The sequence below is a fragment of the Rissa tridactyla genome, chromosome 5 (genome assembly GCF_028500815.1).
Source record: "Rissa tridactyla isolate bRisTri1 chromosome 5, bRisTri1.patW.cur.20221130, whole genome shotgun sequence".
Taxonomy (NCBI): domain Eukaryota; kingdom Metazoa; phylum Chordata; class Aves; order Charadriiformes; family Laridae; genus Rissa; species Rissa tridactyla.
This window is the reverse complement of record NC_071470.1, coordinates 42128284-42153180: the sequence shown is the minus strand read 5'-3', so window position 1 is coordinate 42153180 and position 24897 is coordinate 42128284. Positions and strand designations below refer to the sequence as shown.

General features: G+C 39.5%; 1 protein-coding gene across 11 annotated transcripts in view; it reads right to left on the bottom strand.

The window, feature by feature from the left end:
* Positions 1 to 4688: 4688 nt before the first annotated feature.
* The window catches only part of NEK1 (NIMA related kinase 1), a 54105-nt gene continuing 33896 nt past the window's right edge, over positions 4689 to 24897 (bottom strand). For all 11 annotated transcript variants that reach the window (XM_054202173.1, XM_054202171.1, XM_054202176.1 and 8 more), the window contains 13 exons: positions 24502 to 24675; positions 19775 to 19840; positions 19450 to 19684; positions 18205 to 18357; positions 16882 to 17073; positions 16180 to 16294; positions 15879 to 15961; positions 14656 to 14873; positions 11901 to 12055; positions 10825 to 11036; positions 8528 to 8661; positions 8109 to 8241; positions 4689 to 6071 (listed from right to left, as the gene is read on the bottom strand). In XM_054202173.1, coding sequence (XP_054058148.1) covers positions 6058 to 6071; positions 8109 to 8241; positions 8528 to 8661; positions 10825 to 11036; positions 11901 to 12055; positions 14656 to 14873; positions 15879 to 15961; positions 16180 to 16294; positions 16882 to 17073; positions 18205 to 18357; positions 19450 to 19684; positions 19775 to 19840; positions 24502 to 24675 — 1884 coding nt within the window. In that variant the 3' untranslated portion in view covers positions 4689 to 6057. The remainder of the gene's footprint in view (positions 6072 to 8108; positions 8242 to 8527; positions 8662 to 10824; positions 11037 to 11900; positions 12056 to 14655; positions 14874 to 15878; positions 15962 to 16179; positions 16295 to 16881; positions 17074 to 18204; positions 18358 to 19449; positions 19685 to 19774; positions 19841 to 24501; positions 24676 to 24897) is intronic.

The following is a 24897-nucleotide window of genomic DNA, read 5'->3' as shown; positions in this document are numbered from 1 at the left end:
AGGAAGAAACAAGAGTTTAGAGAAGTACAACAGCTACAGCAGTTTATAGGAAGGAGACTGACTGACCCTTTAAGTAGTCGTCATGTTGGTGTAGCTCCACAATACATAGCGCTCTAGCTGTTTATTTAAAGACGTCTCAGGTTTTCTGTCTTTTCTATATCCCCATCAAAACAATCACTTCTTCAGAAAAAGGCTACATACCTTACTTTTGCAAAACTACTCTGATAACATTTAAAATAGTTCTAGCAGCCATAAAACAAACAGCAATGAGAACTCTTGACTGTTGATGGGGAAGCAGATAGAAGGAAAAAATAGCATCCCTGAAGTACTGCTTGAGATTTAAAATTTTATTAAGAGAGCTAGAACTGCAGAGTTTTTGCCTAAAGTTTGAATCTGGGGAAGTTTTAGCCTATATTGGGGATCCAGCAAAAATGCATACTTCATCCCTTCCCCTAGAGAAGAGATTACTGTCAGGACTGTTGGCAGGATACAGCAAAACTGAGGGTATGTCAAGGACCTGATTATGGTTCCATTATCCTCTGAGCGTGTCTGCATCAGCTTCAGCCCCGGCGCTATTTAAAACTGAGCTGTGTTTTCTCCTGGCTGACTGCCGTCCCCGAGGGAACATCCATCAGCCAGGCAGAAGTGACTCAGGCAGCGCCGCAGCCTCACACCCGATACAGACAACCTCAGGGACGACTCGCGGAAGAACTGTCACAGCCATCCTGAAACTAAGTAAAACGCTGCCTCGCGTTTCCCACCGTGCAACCCGCCTGGTTTTGGCTTTTGTTGCGCAGCTAATGTGAAAAAAACTCGCCAAGCCTTTGGCTCTGCAAGTTTTTAAACCGTATCGTTAAAAAGAGAGTTAATAGAATTAGCTAAATCACATCTTGGTTAAAAAACATCTTGGAAATAAAATCTGGAAGAGCACACCAGATCAGAGGCGCTCTAGGCAAGCAATTTAGCTGGAGCAGCCGAACTCCTATATGTGTGTCTCACAAGTAACTACAAATTAATATATCTTTATGGAAGCGGTTCAATTAAGGCTTTAGCTGCTGAAGAAGTGTTTTTAAGACTCTGGCACAAGCCAACCGTTAAAAGTGCTACTATTTGAATTGATGAACTCATCAGCTCAGCTGGAAAACATCAACTTGGAAATGCATTTGAAGTGTGTACTGCATTAACACACAAATTTAATTTAAAGGAATAAGCTGTTTATGGATTTTAAAACTGGTACTTAAACTCTGCAAATTGCTCCGTCTAAACTGCTATGATGAAAATGGCAGAAAGAAATGTTGTAGGAATGGTAAGGATCGGTTTCTATTGTATGCTAAATTTTAGTCTACGTGGCTCATGAATGAAAAATTGTTAAAATAAGATTTGAGAAAGCGCATAATTCTTTGGGAAGAAAAATGTTATAAAGGCTCGAAAAACCACAATTCTGTATTTGTCTGTGGTTTATCACAGTTGATAAAGTTGAGTCTTGCTTCATTTGAGTCTTGATGAGGTGCTTTTAGTGGAGAGATGAAAGTCAAATCAGGAATTGAGTCAGGAGTGCGCTTCTACCCCACCCTCTGGCTGAGGGGAAGATTGATACAGAGTCCAGCCATACACAACATCATAACCGTGCTAAAAGCGCCGTATTTTGTTTTATTTAAATTTGCATCTAGTCATTTGGGGAAACTGGAGATATTGGGGATTGGGGAAACATGCCATCCCCCAGGAAAAGGAACGTAAGGGTTGCATGACTGATACAAGCTGAGAAGCTGTGCTTCAGCTAAAGGCTTCTCACCCAGTTCAGCAACTTCTATATAGTTCTCTATATTTTTGATTTTATGGAATCACAGAATGGTTCGGGTTGGAAGGGACCTTAAAGTTCCATCTAGTTCCAGCTCCCCTGCCATGGGCCCAGACACCTTCCACTAGACCAGGCTGCTCAAAGCCCCATCCAGCCTGGCCTTGAACACTTCCAGGGATGGGGCATCCACAGCTTCTCTGGGCAACCTGTTCCAGTGCCTCACCACCCCCAGAGTGAAGAATTTCTTCCTAATATCTAATCTAAATCTGCCCTCTTTCAGTTTAAAACCGTTACCCCTCCTTCTGTTGCTGCGTTCCCTCATAAGGAGTCCTTCCCCATCTCTCCCGTAAGCCCCCTTCAGATACTGGAAGGCCGCTATAAGGTCTCCCCGGAGCCTTCTCTTCTCCAGGCTGAACAACCCCAACTCTCTCAGCCTGTCTTCACAGCATAGGTGCTCCAGCCCCCTGAGCATCCTTGTGGCCCTCTTATGGACCGGTTCCAACTGGTCCATCGCCTTCTTGTGCTGAGGACTCCAAAGCTGGCTGCAGTACTCCAGGTGATTTGTAAATTATTTGTGAACGATAACGTTTTGTAAACACGTGAAGATTTGCGTTTATGTGTAGCGTTTTCAGGCCGTGGCCTTGTACAAGGAAACGCTTGTAAATCACAGCGACTTCAGCATTTCCACGCTGCCCCAGGCTCACCGCCTGCCAGCTCGCCCCGCAGCTTCCCAAGCAAAGTGCGGTTTCATGGAGGATTCCACCCGTTTGACACCCCCCGAGGCGGCGGGTCCTGCACCCCGCCGGGGGGGCTCTGCTTCCCACGGCCCCCGCCGTCGCCCGCCCGGCAGCCGCGGACGCTGTTATGGCGCCACCTGGCGGCTGCAGGGCGGCACGGCCCCCCCCGAGAAACCCCGTCGGGCTTGGTTTGTGTATTTTGAACAGTCTTATTTAAGAACTCGGGGTTCAACTCTTGAGTTGAGGACAGTCAGAGTTTTGAGAGGGTGTAGTTTCCCCTACAAACAAATGTGGAAAAAAACCCAAACCCAAACAAGCCCTTACAAAAAGTTTTTGTAACTTTTCGACAGATTCAAGCAAGTTTTACTGTGAACGAAGTTTCCTGTGAGGGTGGTGAGGCACTGGAACAGGTTGCCCAGAGAAGCTGTGGATGCCCCATCCCTGGAAGTGTTCAAGGCCAGGCTGGATGGGGCTTTGAGCAGCCTGGTCTAGTGGGAGGTGTCCCTGCCCATGACAGCAGGGTTGGAACTAGGTGATCTTTAAGGTCCCTTCCAACCTGAACCATTCTGTGACTCTATAAGGTTGTAAAGCTTTAGAACAAAAGGGTTAACAGAGAATCATAGAATCACCTAGGTTGGAAGGGACCCTTAAGATCAAGTCCAACAATCGATCTAACACTGCCAAAACCACCCCTAAATCACATCCCTAAGCACCACTTCTCCCAGCCTGTTAAATACCTCCAGGGGTGGTGATCTACCACTTCCCTGGGCAGTTTTACTCCTTGCTGTTGCAGGTCAGAAAACTCAAGGTGTACATACAGCTATAAACGGCACCATGAGCCAGGAGAGGCCAGTGTCATGGACTGCAACCATGTCTGCAGGGCAGCACAACAGAGGCATTACAGGTTTGGTTTTTCAGCATTTGTTTTTTGGGAGGGGGAGTATGTGCATTTTTTTGTTTATGTTCTGTTTTTAAAGATTCCTCACCTGAGCTACGGTTGGCTTTAGGGGTCAAGAAAAAGGACTGAGGACAGGGATATAATGTGAAATAGTTTATGGTTTGTGTCAAAAATACCATCCTGTATGTATCTCAATTTGCTACTAGAATTACAACAGAAAATTCTTTATAGTGAGTGTAATATGAATACAAGCCAAATGCTCAACTAATTTCAATAAGTTTTACATACAGACCAATAAATCATCCTGAATTCACACTGTCCTTCATGCCCTTATAATGTACATTAACTAGAGATTTAAAATTGTGTATAAAAGTATTTCTTTAGCAGAGAAACTTATTTACTGTGTCAATTCTAAATTAGCTCTTGAGGGATTTCAAGGATATCCAGTACCGGTTGGCAGGTTTGAAGATTATTCTTGAGCAGCTGTGCATAATCTATGCATATTTTTCAAATCATTAATTGATAAAAAGCTCTATGTCTGTAAAGCTTGAAGTCTGCAGCTTATGTCCATTTTTCTTACCAGCAGCAAACCCGCACACTGCCTAGAGAAATGAAGACACTCAAGAATGATATGATTTCAATTTCAAAAGAATTAGACACCCTCCACCCTTTAACTTCAGTAAGACTGTATCACCTTGAGAAAATCCAAAACCACATAGCGCAGAATAAACCAGTTGGTATATTTTCTTCTTTCCATATAGTTAATCTGTATTCTTTTAAATCTATAGCCCCAAAAGGTGTACAAGGTATTGATTTGAAAAGCAAACCTGAAAATAGAAAATAACGCAGACTCATTCTTTATTAAAGTCTTTAGAGTGTAGTTGCTGAATGTCATTGATGATGCAGCTTATGAGGATCATCTCTCTGAACAGATTAATCAGCAGTAAAAAATGGAATGAAAGAGAAGCCTAGTGAAAAGCCCCAAAACTTACTGTGGGAAGTTTAAAAAAAGGAAGGGAAGGAAAAGAGAAACAGCGTAGAACAGAACCAGCACTGTGTCCAACAATGACGTTACTTTCTCATCAGATGAAGCAAGAGGTGTTTATCAAGTAAATAAGGACTTAAAAAAAATTAAAATGTTAAAGGCGTTTATGATTTTTAATTTTATTCTTATCGCAGATGCCCAGGATACAGCTGAAACAGAGTAAGTTTGGCCTACCTTTAAGAATTGGATGTGTTCAAAAAAAATTAACACTTTTGAGTGGGTAAAACTTTAATAACAACACCATAAAACAATTATACAAAAATCATGTACATGTTTTGACAGTTCCAAATAATACATATGTATATACTTGATTTTACTTTGTGGAAAAGTAACTTTTGACAGTTTTAGATTGTGACTGGCTGTAGCTGAAAAATGAAAACCAAACTATTTTTCTCCAATAGGGCAGTTGGGATCAGATTTGTAACAGAGACTTCCTGTATGGGGGAGCCAATCAAGTTGTCCCAGAGATAATTGGAAAAAACCAGCAGCGTACCTGATGTCTGCCCTGCATAGTACCACTTCGACAGAAGGAACAAGGAAATGTGGGTCAGAAGACGTGCCTTCCCCCCCCGCTTTCTTTTGGAGTGGTGGAAATCAAGCTACAAAACATTATTACAGAGCACTTGTGCCTGCAATTATTTTGCCCCACGGCTGCTGGAGCCATGAGCGTAACAGTAAGAATTTAAAAACAAAACTGGAAAACTCCCACTTCTTTGAATTCAACAGCATCCTATATTATCATTGACCAGATTACAAAATTCAAAAGAACTAAATACTTGGGATTTTGGGAAAGGGTTGGGGAAGAAAAATATTGAGGAAAAAAAAAAAAGTATTTGAGCTCCACATGAATTTTACAATCTCAAAACCCCCAGATGTTTCAATGATGACTGAAGTATCAGTTTGCCTTGATTTAGAAACACCATTAAGATATTTCAGATGACACTGGTTAAAAACTGACGGAAGCCTTCAGCTTCAAAATACAATAGTTCTTTTATGAAGAAAAGAGTGAAATACTCAAACCGGACCACTAGATCAAGATGCCATTAAAATACAACCACAAGGGTCAATAAAAATGAAGTAATTTCTTTATGTGGGTGTAAAGAGAGGCTACTTTCAGTAAGTAAGTGAAGAACTAGGTGCGGGTACTTCCACAACATAGTAATGCTTCCAGTTGCTTAACCATACCTGCCAACTGTTGATACAGCAGAAATTCTGTTTTAAATTATAGGTCTCAGTTTTGTATAAGAATATCTACAGGTATTCCTTTCTATATTTATTTTGGAATTTGAGAGATTACAGGTTTGGGGGTTTTTTTCTGTTGTTGTTTTTTGGGGTTTTGGTTTTTACGTTTTGGGCATCTAATATTTAATGAATACATATGCAAGTACACACGAGATGTGTATAGGTATTCTCAGTTTTAAAAGGCAGAGTCGTCTTCTTTTTAATACAATCAACATTATTTTTTGAAGTCTTGCTTCTCCTGCCCCATGTTACATTCTCCACTACAATTTGTTATTCAGCTGTGCAGACTTCAAACACCGGTATGTAGTACAGCATTAAGGGCTTTCCTGAGTCAGGTTTATTCATCGTTATCTGTAAAAAGCAGGAGAGGGGGAGAGACAGGGTGAGAGAGAGCCACAAACACACACACACACACACAAAATCAAGCTGGGGTTACAGAATGAACTAGAAACCACAATTTAGTAAGCAATAATACAAGAATTCAGTCGGTCACTGATGGGGTGACTGTTACCAAAACTGTCTTGGAAGCACTATGCGTACAAATACTGAACAACATGTCATCTTTCTTGGATTAGTGAATTTAAGATAGTTTCATCTCAAGTGGCCTGCTTCAGTTAGAACAATCCTCTTAGTAGAGAGCAATATAGATCTTTTCAAACTTTTCTTATTTGAAGAGTATAAAATTTGAGACAGGTCAGGAACGTGCTTCTGACTGTCACTTGTCCTCTACTCACCTTTATTATCTTAGGATTTTTTTCTTTAAACATCTGAAATTTAAAGTAGCTCTTAAAATGCAGTTCTTTATGTACTTTAGTACTAAAGTAGTACCTGTACTTTAGATGTCTGAAGTTTAAAGAACTACTTTTTCCTTTACATTTTTGTATACTACCACATTAATTTGTAAAATACAGAATTAGAACTGAAGCTATTCAAAATAGCCGCTTGTTAATTAGCATTTTGCAAGATGAAAGCTAGCTCATTTTAACAGGACTCACTCAGACAGCAGCTTACAATTTGTATGCCAACATTTCTGCAAGTTGTCATTTAAGCCTTTTGGAACTAGTTTTAAGTATCCTTAAGGCAAAGTGGCAAGAAACCAGTAACACTATAGTTACCGTTTTCTTCTGTATTGCCAATCCTTTGGACACTTGAGAAAAAAAAAATCAGCTACTACAATATATCTTTCCAACTCTGTCATTAAATCAAGAACTTGTGGTTGAAAAAATATTTTTCAGACACTTTTCTGTCATACTTCCACAACACAGCATGAAAACAGCACTGGTTATTCTGAGTGGTTCTATATCAGTAGCAAGAAAAGTTCAGAAAGTGAAATTTGTATTAGAGCTTTTGTTTTTCAATTACTATGTTTTTAAAACTAGTTTTTAAGACTTTTTTCCCCAAGCTTTTACATGTAAAATACATAGAAAGCCATAATCTTATTTGACCCTTTATCCACTGCTATTGCAACAGATTTGTAAAAGAATTTAAAAGATGCAGAAAGTAGATGTTGACCAACATGTATTAGAATATTTTTTCAAAATTGAAAATTTCAAAATTGCACACATTTCTAGAGACAATATATAACACTTCTGATTTCTATAAAAATAATTGAGATTCTAGATTTCTTTTTTTTTTTCCTCTCTAGTAAAGACTTTCATCATTAGAAATCTAAAACTACATAACTGCAGATAAATTTTTGACATGAGGGGAAAAAAACCCAACAAAATGATTTCTCATTGATAGTGGTCTGTGCGGGATTTCATAGGGCGACTCCAAGATCTAGGAAACTATCCATCTGCCTAGTAATCTGTGCTAAGCAAGGCAGGGCTCCCCCAAGCAAGATAAGTTTTCTTAACGTATTACTGAGCCACCTGAAAACTAGGATGGATGGTACCTCCACATCAAGTTCTTCTAAATAACAGCAGTTATAGGATAAAGAGCCATGTGAAATTTTCTTTTCAGGAAAGTAGTGATACTGCAATCCATTAAGAGTTTTGGAAAGAACAATATTATTTTAGCTAAAAATCCATTAATTCTTAAGATAAAATTGTTTTTAATTCTGAAAGTTATATTCTAGACTTTCATCTTCCCAAGCTGTGTAACTGTTTTACAGAAGTTAAATAATTATACTGCACCTTTCATAAGGCAACTATTGTTACCATTGACTGCATATGTACAAACTGTTAAAAGAGGGCAGTCAGCATGCTTCATCAAAGCTTGCCATGTTTTGCTGCAGGAATAATAATACCCTTTGTGAAAAAAATTATCAGTTTAGCCAATCAATGTAACACAGCACAGATATGTTTTAGAAGTATATTGGAACCTATTGTATACTGACCAAGAAAGAACGTAAGACAAGCCATAATTGCCAGGATACAGTGAGATTACCTTCCTGGTAGGCTCCATCTGCCATTACTAGGTGAAGTATTTTGGCATACAGGTGTTTGTGTTCATTTCCAAGAACAGTCTGAACTATGGTTGAACAAATATCAATATTTTCATCTTCATCTTCATGTATAGCCTGGGAGAAAGGACAATTCATGTTGCCAAAATTAATATGGGCATAGAATCAAGTAGTTCAAATTTATTAAATGCAATTCATGGTTAAACCTGAAGTTTTCCTCTTTAATCCACTCACGTGGTATTTTCTGTGATAATATTGTAGCGTGTTGAAACAGAGTAAGAGACTAAAGAAATAAGCATTGATTCTAGTCACATAATGCAATTAGTTACTGGCACAGTAAACAGCCCTAGGTACATTTATCTTGTTTCTGAAAATATTTTCCACTTGAGGTTATTCCACAAACCTTTATTTTCTCATAAACTTCAATTAATTTATCAAAGCCTATTTCCTGCTCCAGGTTATATCTCAATTCTTCCAAATGGCTGAAGATACTATCACATTCTTCACATTCACTGGCAATCTCTCCATCGCTATTATCTATAAAGAAAAAAAACAACAGTAAAACCCCCTCAGTTTTCCTACAGTCTTAATGTTGTTTTCACATCCCTAAACTTGATATCCACACAGACCTCTAAGTATAATGAGATCAGGTAAGCTCAGGAACAGTAGATGATGTTGGCAGATGTTCTGAACAACCTGCAAGGAAATAGGAGCAGCTTCTTTGCCTCTTTCTTGGCAGCAAAGAAATTCTGAATCCCAAATGGGAAGCATCTAGCTATCTCCGCTAAAACCCCCCTTTGACCATTAGCAACAAGGGCATTCGTACTGAAGGAAAACAAGGCATGGTCTGAAAGCAGACTTTTATTTACCAAAGCAATGTCAGTAGGTCAAGTTCCACATAACTAGTCCACGTATTTCTGAGGTGGAACTGATGCAGGGTTCAGTGGCTGTCCCAAGCTAGGGAAAAGCGCTCCTTAAGGAAGCGGCTGTCTTCTAGCAGCAAATAAGGAGATGTACATTAAGAACCAGTTATTTAATTTCTGGAGCAAGATGCATCTTGTTCCACTGAGCAAGTCTAGAAAACCCAGTACTAATTTAGCTACAAAGTTCTTCGTTCTTTTATGAGTGCATCTCCTCCATGTAGCAAATTCAGCATGCCAATTGATGCAATAAGGCATGCAACAGAATTGAAGGTGTTGTTTATAGGCTACAGAAACCTTACAAATTGGTTTGTAACAGTCAAACATTAGGTAAGTTTAACAAAACAAAAACAAGGATCTATTTAAAAATACAAGATAGAATTCCTATGTAAATCCTATTATAAAATACAAACTGCTTTTGCCTAAGAAAAGTACTTCCTTAAATAAACATTTGAATTACAAAAGGATTTACCTACCCAGAGAAAAAAATATACAGCTTTTTAGATTTCACAGTTTATATTACCAAATCTTTAAAAAAGCCCACATAGTATTGCCTGGTAGGTCACAGACTTCGTGAGTTAATATTAAAAGTATACTACCTCCTATATGTGACTAAGTGTAAGGTATAATCCTGACCAAATCATATCCCTGATTCAAGTATCAACAGTCATTTCAATAAGAAATTATTACTGAAATAAAAAGAAAACTTGTATGTGGGTTAAAAAACCCCCCCATTAGATGCCTTCAAATCCTATGCTGTACTTTTGGATCTTAGATAGATTTGGTTTCAGGCTCTGTCTGTTGCCCTGAGTTTTGAAGGCCTTCCTCCCACCCCCAACACTGAAACCTGCAAGTTTTCTGAAATATGATGTTTCTAGAAGGTGGGACACCGACACCAAGTGCTGCAACACTTGCAACAACAGAATCACAGAAAGCATTGTATGTTATTAACGTATAACATCAGCACTGTCAAAAAATTAAAGAAGATGGTATTATGTACGCTTATTTTACCTTAAATACTTACTGAAGTGTATTATATAGATTATATCTTACAGGCATACTCACAGATTTTCAATTTGTTTAAAGTTGCCTTCAATAAACCAAAACTACACAAAAGCTATGTTTCAGATTACTTATTGATGTTTATACATCTTTTTATATACCTGTATTTCTAAATGCACTTTATTTTACAGCAGTAGTAAAATACTTATTTCAACCAGAATTTCAATAACAGAACTGAGGACACCACTGCGTATAGCTCATGCAAAATGCTAGAAGCAGTAATAAATTTTTCTGTCTTATTTTTAGTTCAACTGCATTAATAGTTATTTTGGGCTAAGAACAAGGTTAATAATTTCACGTTCCTTTTGACTGCCTGTTAAATTACTTAATTGTGATGTAAGCTGTATCCCAGATACTCCAGTCATGCCAATTGCCATTTCTTTTTCACTCTTACATTGTAGTCATGAATTATTCAAAACACATGATGTGCACAGTCCTTGATCTTCCTTGAAGACAAGTTTTAGACAACTAGAGAAAAAGCAACTTATAATCGCTGCCTGACAAACAGCCGACATTTAATTTACAACACCAAATGTTGCGTAGATGTTGACCTTAACATTCAGAGTCTAAATATTATCTGATTTTTTAAAACTTCGGTATAAAAACTATTAACTAGGGCTTTACTTCATTATAAGTATACAATGAAGAAACATTCTTCTGTGTTTGAGTTGTTAGCATCAATAACTAACTTACGAAACAGGTACAATAGAAATTATACCTGACTGCCATTCTTCATTAAGTGCACTTTCACTGCTGGGGTTGTTTTCCTCTCCTTCCTCCATCTCTGTACCATTTGTTATGCATCCGACAACATTAGCCTTTAAAGTAGACTCCTCCTCTTCACTGAATTCCTCACTGGGCTGCTCCCTAAGCAATTGTTCCATTGAGGCCCGGAGTTCCTGCAAATCTGTATCTGCCTCCCCAAACATACTGAAAGTGATATAAAGGTTATAAATTAATACTTTAACAAGACAAACCCTGTAGGAAGAGCTCATTTCTTTTGTTATGCCAACAAACTGGAAAACCAATGTAGCTGGAGGAAAAAAAAAAAAAGAGACAAATCTTTGCGTCCTTAGTCCAACATCACAGCATTGATATCACAAGATACCACAAGACACAGGGAATAAAGACTAGCTAAACAGATATCACAGCGTTTCATAGAAAGATGATGACGTGTCCTCTATTCAACTTAATTAGTAAGATAATTTCAGAATCTTTGTACTCATGCACTACTATAGAACCCTGGCAAGTATAATATTTCCAATCCAGATTAAAAATGTATCTGGAGCAAAAAGATCTAGATCTTATCAGATTAGATCACCAGATGATTCTGTCCCTGCAGACTACCCAAGCTGCAGGGAATAGTCAAGAGCCAGATTTTGAAGCCCCTTAAGAGGCTTAGGGAACTTGAAGGACATCCCAATACAACAGTAGAGAAGACAGATGAGCGAGATTCCCAGAACATATGAAGGAAATAAATATTCCTTAAATCTTTATTTCTAGAAGAGTGGCAGCCATTGACTTTTATCTGCTTCAGCATAATGCAAGGCACAGAAGCCAGAGAGAATAGCATCTTTGATGGAATTTGGAAAGGAAGTTTAGACAGCTATTGTAAGCAGTACATCCCATTAGCTTCTCAATTCTCTGGAAGAAGACTCAAAGTAAATGGTGATTCAATAAAGGATTTTTAAAATTTGGGTAAAAACCCCATGCTGGTATACTGTGTATAGTTGTTAGTGTCTAACCAAAAATATTCTTGATCTAAGATGACCGTTGATAAACTGATACACTCACATATCCTCAGAATCAGAAGGTCCTTCTTTGGCTTGCTCATCTTCTGTGTCATCTATTTCAAGATTACGCTGATGCTGCACATCTGCTACACTGGGAACATCAACTAAAGTTCTGTACAGTTTGTAAAGATCCGGGAGTGAACATGTTCTCAACATCTGCAAAGGTAACAGAAAGCCTGTTTGATAACAACACTGAAGACAGTCCGAGGTTACAAAATACTTCAAAATTAGATTATTTTTTTTTCCTTTTTCATTTGAGGGTCAGTTTCAAAATAACAAAGTATCTAGCACAGATACTCAAATTGTTGAAAATATGACATCTTGAATTTTGCCTCTCAGCTACAAGGAAAGCATTCCTTCTGCCTTTACGAGTTACAGTGATTGAAAAGCTTTAAGAACATCAACTGACATAAAGATTCTAGTTTTGCACAGATTTGTTTGTTACCTTGACATCTATCTAAAGAAGAGGAACACTGCAATAGATAAATAATACATATATACACACACACACAATTGTTTACAATGCATGTATGACAATCACTTACAGCTTAGAACCATTTTCAGTAGCTGACAACAGAATAATTTTTGAGATGACATTTTATTATTTCTCTGGGTTGGTCACTGAAAACAGTAACTTTTGTTTATAGTATATTTCAAGGCAGTTCCATAGTATTAGAAAAGTTAATTACAAGAACTATTAGAAGCTCAAGTTACAACAGTAACTTGTTGCAATGGAAATAGAGCAACATGGAAACAAAGTAACCATTTACACAGTAATCTACCAGCTCTCTCTTGAAAGAAATCTAAGAATCCCCCAAAATTACTAAATATTCACCATATTATTAATAAAACAAGAAATAAGACCTAATCTTCACTAAGAAACTTTACCAATAAGCCTCACCTTCCTTCAGCATAGCTCTGAATACCTGCATGTTCAGTGTTTGCTCCTAAATTGTTTCTAAGTTGTCCTAAACTGTTTCCCCCCTACATTTTAATGAAACAAACCTAGTTCCTCAGCTACAATTTATACCAGCACAGTGTATTCATATACATGCTCAAATATCAAATCTCTGTCAGCATATGGCCAGAATATTATTGCCAAAGGAACAACCACTCTCTTTCACCACTACTACTAAAGTCAAGGAACAATTAGAAGACTGACTACCCCATCATTTGAAAGTTTCCGGGTATTTTGAAAAATGCTTATTTTCCAATTAGCCGACTTCTGTTGGCATACAGCCCTGCCTACACATAGGACACTAACTCTGTCTGCCCCGCTCCCTGCTGAAGGTTTCCATGGTTTCCGGGTAGGAGCTGCAGCAGAGGTCTATTTGGGAGATTCCAGAAAGTCACATTTGCAGATACTGCAAAGTACTGAACTTCCTCTTCTTGCAAGCACATAAGGAAAGGGAATTTGTTGCATTCTCTCATCAAGTCTGCTGCAGCAGTAACAACACATCTGTTGCTTTTACATACAACTCAACTGCATTAACAATTCTGTGCAAACACTTAGGTGCCAAATATGCAGTCTGTGACATAGTGTAGCACTTTGTATTGATACACTGAATAACTTCATTATAAAGCACACCCATTACTCTAAATCTGATAAGGATACAAAGAATGTTCATTTTCCCTCTCCTCACAAGTTAGCCTTTCTGTAATTATCATCCAATTGCCAGATAAGCAGCTTTATAAACTAGGGAGGTTAACAATAGACTAACTCTTGAGGAATCAAAATTAGTCATGAAACCATTTATCTGAATATATGGATCTGTGAAAAGAGATGCAAGCTTGTCAAGGAGTCTTATTTTTCCCAAGGATGCAAACGGCACTATCCCTGATATTATGCTTCCTAACAATGCATCAACCAATAGATATTATCCAATATTCAGTTATTCACCAAGTACTGCAACTTCTTTCATGAACTCACAAAAAAGGCTGGGAGTCAAAAGAAGAAACGTTATTACTTGTCTGGCATTCCTCCACCCAGGAAATCATTTACTACATATTGACTGAATATAATGCAGGTGTGCAAGTTTTCAGAGAACCCTTGCCACCATTGTTTCTCCAAAAAGCAGCTCTTCTTATACACAATTTGTACTTTGGAACCTATGCAAGTATCACACATAAAGTCTGTTTCATCTACTAGTTACATAACTATTCTTAAAGTATTTAAAATTTGTATGATGAAAACCACATTCCACCATTCTATGCTGATTTCAGAGACTGTAGGGCTCATTTCAGAGCCCTACGTAGCTGGTCAAGGAAGCAGTTAGCTCCATTCACTCTCTTCAGTCTTCCTGCTTCACAGCCAGAACCTGTGCTAGCTGGTTAAATCCTACAGGAGAAAAACCCCAATCATCTTGTTGACAGAAATTATAAAATACATTTGCTGATCTGTTCGGTGTTTATGACGATAGCAAGAAGTCTGAAAAACTGCATAAAAGGGAAGAAAGCAGGTAGTGGAAGTCAAGAATCCCCTTGTGAACTCCGTTATGTCTCAGAGAAGTGGTGGCATTCCTCCACAAACACCTAGACACTGAATGATGAAACTGGAGACACTCAACGCTGCACAATTTCTGCTGATACAATGAACACAGCACAGTCACACTGCAGGGCAGACACCGCTAGACAAATACAAACACCTGCTGAGACACTTATGCCATCTGTTCTGGCCTCACTCAGCCTCAATAAGAAAGTAAGTATATTACTATAGAAATAAAAGTTTTTGTGGTTTTGGTTTTTTTTAAACTTGCCTTTGGGTCATTTGCATCAAACAGCCCTGTAGAAAGTCCAATCAACAAGGAACTTTTGCCTCTATTTTTTGCTGGTGATATGGAACGTGAACGAGGTATGAAAGGCTCTTCCTGTGAAGACTGAGCTGACAGAACCGGTGAGGCTGTTGGTACAGCCGGGGGCTGTATTACCCTCTGGAATAAGGGTTCATGTTGCTGACAGTCACTGGAACAAGTTTCTGATGTGGTAGAAGAAAGTCTGTTAAAAATCTAAACAGATTAAAACCCCCAAACTCTTAAGCAAAAGGTAACTGAAGTGAATACAACTAACTAATTTCTGTTGTACAACTGAAGCACTCTAGGAGTATTAAAATCTCTTTGGATTATTTCAGTATCATAGAATCTTCATGGTTGGAAAGGACCTTTGAGATCATCAAGTCCAACCACACACACACAAGAAAACCCCCAGACACCTACAATCTCTGCCACTAGAGCATGCCCTGAAGTGCCACATCTAGACATTTCTTAAATACCTCCAGGGATGGTGACTCAACCACCTCCCTGGGCAGGCTGTTCCAGTGCCTGACCACTCTTTCAGTAAAGTAATTCTTCCTAATCTCTAATCTAAACCTCCCCTGCCGCAGCTTCAGACTGTTTCCTCTGGTCCTGTCATTATTCACTTCGGAGAAGAGTCCAACACCCACCTCTCTACCACCTCCTTTCAGGTAGTTGTAGAGGGCAATGAGGTCCCCCCTCAGCCTCCTCTTCTCCAAGCTAAACATTATAATGTAAAATTCTCCCATTTTAACTTTTTGAGAATAGCTATAGCCTATTCTGTTCTCATGCCTGTAGTTTCTTGTTATCCAGTCCATGCCTTAAATTATGGTGTAATCCATTTTCTTCTGTTGCTTTTTGCTTTACATTGAGGTAGCTTTGAAGAAACCTAATATGATTTGCCCAAACACTGGGAAAAAAACCCTAGTTTGCTTAATCCACCCATAGATGCCATAGTATCACCAATGATGCCCGACAGTATTGCTGATGTATTTTCTATTCTACTGCAAAATATGCAGACCTTCTGACGTTACTTCAAAGGCCTCTGAGAGCAAGCAATTCTTCTATGCAATAAAGATAAAAGATAATCATTAGCTTGCTCTTTGGGGGTTAGAGAAAAAGTGAGAAGGGATGCCTCAAATTCTCCATACCGCCAGCTACAATAAACAAAACAAGATACTTCAACTGACCTTCTGGAGCTTCCTTTTGTGGTTTCACCTTGTCAAGCGCTACTTTCTCAGAAGCTGCCTCATTTCTTCTGTCATGTTGTGCCCTATTGTGAAATACCACATCCAGGGGAAACACCGTGTAAAAACAGTGAAAAACTGAAAAAAAAATCTTCAGCCACCAAGTGCAGTAAAACTAACACGGCAGGCAAGTAATGAAGCTTTACCTAAGCTTAACATTTTAACTGATGTATCTAAATCCTAGCTCAGTTAAAGCTAGTTGTTTGAACTGGAGAGAGAGGAATCAGAAGAAGAGAATACTTACTTGTCCTCTTTCACCCACACTTCATTAACAGTGATGGGAAATTTCTTACTCTCCTTACTCCGGTGCTCTTTAACTTCTGTTTCTTCCAACATCTCTGCTTCCAAATCATCAGGCTCTAAAATTAATAAAGTCATATACATCATTAAAAATGAATCCCAACCAAACAAAGAGACAGGAGAGACTATACATCTTAAGATTATACTTAAATCCTTCAGCTTTAATAATTTTCTCCATTTGGCAGAAACAACTGAAATTTTGTAACCCCAGAGCTAAAAGTTTGTTTACAAGAAAAGTATCTTAAAGCTCCAATAAACTATGTCTTCTAAAAACATCAGTAACATGCCCCCAGATGTCAGCAGGGTGCTGGTATTGTATAGAAGAAATGATTCTAGCACAATTGATGGGGAGAAAGAAACAAGAAATCCAACATCAACAACACAATTGAAACACTTTCAAATTCCACTTGTATTCTAGAGAGTTTTCTAAAAGCACACAAAAAAGGTTTCTGGAAGTTTAGAAAATACATTAGTGAATCAAATTACAACACGGGCATAGGAAGCACTTGGTCCTACCTAAAAGATGTTAATAAAAACATTTTTTTGCACATTACTTGTGGGAAGGTATAAAAGTATACAAGATCATTACTTCCCTTATTGAATTGGCAAATAGATTGTAATTAGAATTACTAATGAGAAGACTTACCATTCAGCATAATAGGTTTACTCTGCACCTGGGTAGGTCCAGCTCTTTGAGATTCTTCTTGGATACTCATGTCAGACTCTGTGATACCAACTGATACTGAAGACTGAGCTCCGACAGTAGGAAAAGCTTTCTTTTCCTTCTCCTCTTTTATAATTATGGACTGATGATCTCCTTCAAGAGGTTCTGCAGTACCTAACATAAAATTATTCTATTATTTAAACACTGCTTTGACACAGTTTGATAGTAAATTACAATGTGACTATAAGATGAGTTGAGAATTTTTGTTTCTTTAAAGGAAAACAGACTATAAGAGTTTGTAAGCTTTTATTATAGCTATTATGAAGAGGAAAGCTAGAATGTTAAAATTTGAATTTTACTTGCTACATTACTTGACCCACTTAGTGGACAAGGGAAAGGCTGTGGATGTTCTGTACTTAGACTTTGGTAAAGCCTTTGACACTGTTTCTCACAGCATTCTCCTGGAGAAACTGGCTGCTCATGGCTCGGACGGGGGTACTCTTTGCTGGATAAAAACTGTCTGGATGGCTGGGCCCAAAGAGTTGCGGTCAACGGAGTTAACTCTAGCTGGCTGCTGGTCAAAAATGATGTTCCCCAGGGCTCAGTACTGGAGTCGGTTCTCTTTAATATCTTTATCAATGATCTGGATGAGGGGATTGAGTGCACCCTCAGTAAGTTTGCAGATGACACCAAGTTGTGTGGGAGTGTTGATCTGCTTGAGGGTACGAAGGGTCTACAGAGGGACCTGGACAGGCTGGATCAGTGGGCTGAGGTATGAGGTTGTCATGGTTTGGGTCACATTGGCCAATGACAAGATGACAGAAGCTCCCCCCATCTCCCTCGCTCCAAGAAGAGGAAGAAGAGAGATAAAGAGATTTATGAGTTTAGAAATACTAAACTAATGAAATATTAATAATAAAATAAAAAGGAAATAATGAAATAGATGCTATACACATATATAAAACTGTATCAAGTTCCTGGGAAGATGACAGTGGCAGGCACTGGGGACGTCCCAGATTGGATTCAGCAATGGATGGGAACTGGATTTCAGATAATAGACAGGGTCCTCCTCAGACATCAATCATTGAAGAGACAGAGCCACGGAAGAACCAGCTGTTGAAGAAGAGACTGACCCTTTGGATCCCTCAGCTTGCATTGACATTTAGAATGAGGCAATGCCCAGAAGCAGAAAGCAAGAGTAAGGATAGAATATGCTTTTATGACTTCAAAATTAGTTTTAGTAGACAAACTAGCAATCTGGCACATCCTGCGCTTGCAGTGCAGATAACTGCCAGCTGTGCTTACCATTTATTACATCTAGATCCTCAAGTAGGTCAGTTTGCAGCTGCAATTCTGCTTCTCCTAGGATCTTCAGGACTGAATCAGTAGGGCTTTTGCCCCAGACTTTCCTGTGGGGTTCCCCAATATCTTTTTTAATTACTTCCCCAAGAGTTTGTCCTGTCGGAACACAAACACAAATACAGAAACTTTTAGAAATAAGAAACTTTTATTCACTTTCTACATAATGAACAACCTCCACAAAACTAAATACCACAAAGCCAGACTCATGCCACCTCATCCCAAGTCAGACAGACTAAAGACTGTCCTCGAGAGTCTAGAGTTTTGCTTCTGCCAATTCCATTTAATAACAGGAGTTATTCAATGCCAGTTAACATCTGCAACTTAATAGCAGCAGATCTTTTCAGCAATTCAGGCATTCCAGAAGAAAACAGTATGATAAAAGTTTAAAACTGGCATGAGATGGTCTTAACTTTACCTGAAATGGGAAACTAGACAGTCTCTTGTCCTGACATCCTTTGAGATTTCTCTGTTATTTCTCCTTCCAAGGAAAACAGAGGATATAAAAAGCAACAAAGAAAAATAGAGCAAAAGAAGAAGTTTCTTGATCTTTAACATCCTAGCCGTGTAAAACCACTGTGCTATGAAGTAAGTCTGTCACATTTTCAAATTATTTCTACGGTGTGAAACAGACCCTTAATAAGACACACTAAAACCAGGAAAAGGTCTTCCACCCAAAAGACCAGAGAAGGCAAACAGAAAATCTGAAGAGACAAGCTTGATTTACAAAAAGAAAAAAGCTAAGACTGATGAAGGGCATAATAGAAGCAACAGATATAAATTGAGAAAACCTTCAGTTTTTATTGTTCTACTGATAACATAAAAGGATTTTGAAGTTAAAATATATGAGTTTCTTATTTAAGTGCTTTGTGTTCCTTCTGTTAAATTAGTGCCTATTTAAAAGACACTTACAAAGAAAGCTTAAAGAAAGCAACCATGCATTTAACCAGGTAACTGTTTATTGAAATTAGAAAGTTATTTGTTGAATCCCCTGTAGGCCAATTAATTACTCAGCATGTGTCTTATTCCTTATCCAAGGAAATACATAACCACCGGCTTTTTTTTGGAAGCAGAGGACATGCACTGACTAGTAAGACAATAATAATAAAAGAGTACTTGCTTTATAAAAACAGACACTACACAACAGTAAACTGATTTACTAATATCATGGTGACAAAAAAAAGTACTTACGGTCTGTTCCAGAGAGAGAATCTTCCATCGATAACTGAGCTAGAGGAACTACCAACTCAGATGCCCCAGATCCCCATTTTTTGCGATCTCCTTGAAGAGGATGGTCACCTTCCTGTTGTTCCCCACCATCTTCAGATTCAGCCAATTCAGGGATATTTTTGCACTCCTTTTTTCCTTTCTCATCTTCTTGAGCTTTAAGATTTTGATTTAATCTTCTCAGTATTTCTCGTTTACTCTGAAATAAGGGCCAACATATATAACTTAAAATAGCACCTTCCTTAAATGGAAAAGAAAACTAAATCAAACTGAATACAATTTTACATACTTGCATTGCAAAATCTGGCTTTTTTATTTCCTCCTCAGTTTCCTGAATAGCGGTTACATTTTCATCCTTTAAGTCCAAGAAGCATGAAATACAATGTAGAAGAACACGTCAGAGAAAAATAATCTTGAGAATATTAATAGACATAATAGTGAAAAAATCACCTCTAAAACATTTTCATTGACAACTGCAGATAAACTGAGACAGAATATATGACACTTCTGTATTTATGGGGCTTCCCAAAGACAGAATTTCAAGGGCAGCTTCAGTCTTTGAACCATTCACTATCTGAAAGTGGTGAGTGAATGAAACAGCCTCAGTTTAAGCAGACAGGTGAAAATTCAGAGCATGAACATGTAGAGATAAAGCTAGACAGGACCTCTACAGCAAAATGCCACCAAATTCCAATGCTAGAAATGAGTAATTCTATGAGGGAACAAAAAAAGTGGCAAGGACGGAGTCAAGGAGCACCTGTAAAGAAAAGCAGAAGGGAGAAGAGACAATTTCAGTGATTACAACATACATAATCACGGAATCACGGAATCTTCAGAGTTGGAAGGGACCTCTAGAGATCATCTAGGCCAACTCCCCTGCTAGAGCAGGATTGCCTAAAGCACATCCCTCAGGGCTGCATCCAGGCAGGTCTTGAAAGTCTCCAGAGAAGGGGACTCCACAACCTCCCTGGGCAGCCTGTTCCAGTGCTCTGTCACCCTCACTGTAAAGAAGTTTTTCCGTGTATTTGAACGGAACTTTCTATGTTCTAGCTTGTGCCCATTGCCCCTTGTCCTGTCGTTGGGAACCATTGAAAAGAGCCTGGCTCCGTCCTCCTTAAACCCACCCTTTAGATACTTGTAAACATTAATCAGGTCCCCCCTCAACCTTCTCTTCTCCAGGCTAAAGAGTCCCAGCTCTTTCAGCCTTTCCTCATAAGGGAGGTGCTCCAGTCCCACAATCATCTTGGTTGCCCTACGCTGGACTCGCTCCAGTAGTTCCCTGTCCCTCTTGAACTGGGGAGCCCAAAACTGGACACAGTACTCCAGTTGTGGCCTCACCAGTGCAGAGTAGAGGGGGAGAATGACCTCCCTCGACCTACTGGCCACAGTCTTCCCTATGCAGCCCAGGATGCCATTGGCCTTCTTGGCGACAAGGGCACACTGCTGGCTCATGGATAATTTGCTGTCTACCAGGACCCCCAGGTCCTTCTCCTCAGAGCTGCTTCCCAGCATGTCCGCCCCTAACATATACTGGTGTTTGGCATTCTTCCTTCCCAGGTGCAGGACCCTACACTTGCTTTTGTTGAACCTCATTAGGTTCTTCTCTGCCCAGCTCTCCAGCCTGTCCAGGTCACGCTGGATGGCAGCACGGCCCTCTGGAGTGTCGGCCACCCCTCCCAGCTTGGTATCATCAGCAAACTTGCTGAGGATACACTCTGTCCCCTCATCTAGGTCATTAATGAATATATTGAACAAAATTGGTCCAAGTATTGACCCCTGAGGGACACCACTCGTTACAGGCCTCCAACTGGACTCTGTGCCGCTGATCACAACCCTCTGGGTTCTGTCACTCAGCCAGCTCTCGATCCACCTCACTGTCACCTCGTCTAGCCCATACTTCCTCAGCTTCCTAATGAGGATGTTATGGGAGACAGCGTCAAAAGCCTTGCTAAGGTCAAGGTAGATGACATCTACGGCTCTCCCCTCATCCAGCCAACCCGTTATAACATCATAGAAAGCTATCAGATTGGTCAGGCATGATTTGCCCTTGGTAAATCCATGCTGACCACTTCCAATAACTTCCTGTTCCTCTACGTGTTTGGAGACGACATCCAGAATGAGTCGCTCCATTACCTTCCCAGGGACAGAGGTGAGACTAACCGGCCTGTAGTTCCCTGGGTCCTCCTTCTTGCCTTTTTTGAAGATTGGAGGATTTGGAGGATTGGACTTCCTCCAGTCCTCAGGCACCTCTCCTGTTTCCCATGACTTCTCAAAGACGATGGAGAGTGGTCTAGCGATAACATCTGCCAGCTCTCTCAGCACTCGCGGGTGCATCCCGTCAGGGCCCATGGATTTATGAATGTCCAGCTTGGCCAAGTGGTCTCTGACCCGGTCCTCCTCAACTAAGGGAAAATCTTCCTCTCTCCAGACCTTCCCCCTTGCCTCCAGGGTATAGGATGTGTGAGGGATGGCTTTATCAGTGAAGACCGAAGAAAAGAAGGCATTCAGTAACTCTGCCTTCTCTGTGTCTTCCACCACTAGGGCACCCGTCTCATTCATCAGTGGACCTATATTTTCCCTAGTTTTCCTTTTTCTGTTGATATACTGGAAAAATCTCTTGTTGTTGTCTTTAACTGCAGTGGCCAAGCTGAGTTCTGATTGAGCTTTGGCCCTTCTAATCTTCCCCCTGCATAGCTTTGTTATATCTTGATAATCCTCATAAGTTGCTAAGCCCCTTTTCCAGAGAATGTAAGCCTTCCTTTTTTTCCTGAGGTCCAGCCAAAGCTCTCTATTTAGCCAGGCTGGCCTTCTTCCCCATCGGCTCGTCTTTCGGGACATGGGGATGGCCTTCACCTGTGCTTCTAAGAGCACCTGCTTGAAGTATGACCAGCTTTCCTGGGCACCTTTGCTCTTCAAAACTGCCTCCCAAGGGACACTCTCAACCATGCTCCTAAACAGGCTAAAGTCTGCCCTTCGGAAATCCAAGGTGGCAGTTTTGCTGGCTCCCCGCCTCCCTTCACCAAGAATTGAAAACTCTATCATTTCATGGTCACTCTGCCCAAGATGACCTCAAACCTTTACATCCCCCACAAGACCTTCTCTGTTAACAAACAGTAGGTCCAGTAGGGCACTTCCCCTAGTAGGTTCCTTCACCAGCTGTGTTAGGAAGTTGTCTTCCACACACTCCAGGAACCTCCGGGACTGTTCCCTCTCTGCTGTGTAGTATTCCCAGCGGACATCCGGGAAGTTGAAATCCCCCACAAGAACAAGGGCAGATGATCGCGAGACCTCTGCCAGCCGCTTATAGAATACTTCATCGGTTTCTACATCCTGATTAGGGGGTCTATAACAAACTCCCATCACGATATCTGCCTTGTTGGCCTTCCCCTTGATTTTTATCCATACACACTCAACACTGTCATTCACACTGTGGAGTTCTAGACATTCAAAACCGCCCCTAACATAGAGGGCCACCCCACCACCTCTCTTCCCTTGCCTATCTCTTCTGAAAAGCTGGTAGCCATCAATTACAGCACTCCACTTGTGTGTCGTCCCACCACGTTTCCGTGATGGCAACCACATCATAGTTTCCCTGCTGCACGATGGCCTCCAGCTCGTCCTGCTTATTCCCCATGCTGCGTGCATTAGTGTAGATGCACTTCAGTTGGGTTAATTGTCCTACCACTTTCTTGGGGGGACAGGCCCTGTGTCAAGTCACTAAAGAAAACAGTAGTTCCATGATATCTGAAAATGTATGGGAAAGCCTGCCCAGATTAAGTTGACTGAGACTAGGCAGATATTTGTTTGTGTGGTGCGTTCTTTGGGAAAACATTCTGCATTGTTCTAATCTGCCTCAATTATAGGAGCAATGAGATTTCAACTACTACATAAAACCTACCAGGCTTCCAAAAGCAAATTCATTTAGAAAGTACATTTACTCTTCAAAATTATAAAGTAGTAAATACGTAAAATAATAAAACTAAAAATTGAAGGCAAAATGTAGAAATTATAATCTTTGTGTACAAGGCTTGTCTTCTCCAATTGCTCTATGTGCTAATTTTCAGTCAGTTATAGTCACCATCTTGCATTACTGTAAGACAAACTACTCGCGTGGAAAAAAAATTTGCTAATAATTTAAGTATTTGTCAAAACATGATTTACTTATTTTTCCAGCTATCAGCTGACATCTTTTAGTGTATTACATTTTCTATACACTATTTAGCACTAAGTTTCACTATATTCCCATAGTCATAGCCTTCAGGGTTGTATACAGTATATAACCTCACACTACACTGAAATCTAGAAATAGGTTAGGTAAAAACCCCAAAAGTTAGCATTCAAATTAACAAAGACTGTGTTAAAAAGCTCAAATTCTACCAATGCCCACTTGTATGCTCAGTTTCACAATTGTTACTTAAATCAAATGGTGGTAGTTGAGATAAATGTGTAAGCATTTACAATATCAGAACCTCAGATCACAGAAAACAGAAATTAGAAAGTCTCTAATACTGTTTTAGACAACAAGAAACAACACTACCAGTTTCAGGTCTCAAACTTTATATTTTGTGTTATAATCAGCATATACTTTCAAACTCACTGAAAACAAGGATTAATATAAAGTAGTCCTATCATTCAAAATTTATTTTCTCACTTCCACCAGGTTACAAACTTGATGACTCCCCTCTTTAAGAGGCTGATGAAAATGCTGGTTAGTTGATGTCATCTTCCACTAGTCATTACTACCTTGATTACAACTGAAATTGCACCCTAGGGTTCATCATAAATAAGCCATTTTGTTCAAAACCAACTGAATTTGAGTTTCAGCGCACAGATGTATTTCAACAGTTTCCAAGTTTTGTGGGTTTTTTTACTTTTTTTTTCTTTCACTGATTAGAAGCAACAAGTATCCTTAGCGATTCTTTTTCTACCTAATCTATAACATTCTTCTAAAAATTCTTTTTCAAATCGGTTTGGTTTTTTCACCATTAATTTTACGCTCTTCACAAAAGTACCTACCACACCCACTTCCTTCAAAGCAGAAGTCATGGAGATGACTGGTGTACCAGGCTTCACTGGAAGTTGTGGCTTAGGAAGAGCCGCTCCAAGCTCTTGTAGTCCATGCACAGGACTGTGTTCTGTAGCTCCCACATGAAAAGGCACATTAGGATTCTTTACCCCTTTCGCTATCAGCTGCATAGATTCAATTAAAAATTTTAAATCAATAAATTAGCTTCAAGACTTCTCACATTAAACAGAGTATTATAAAATAGGCTCATGTAAACCTTAAAAAAGGACAATAATGCCCTACTTTTCATACAAAAACAACTGACAACTGCACATGTAAATGATTTCCAGTTTATCAGTTGCACAACATCCTGGGTTTTGTAGTGGTATTTTACCAGTTGGACTTGT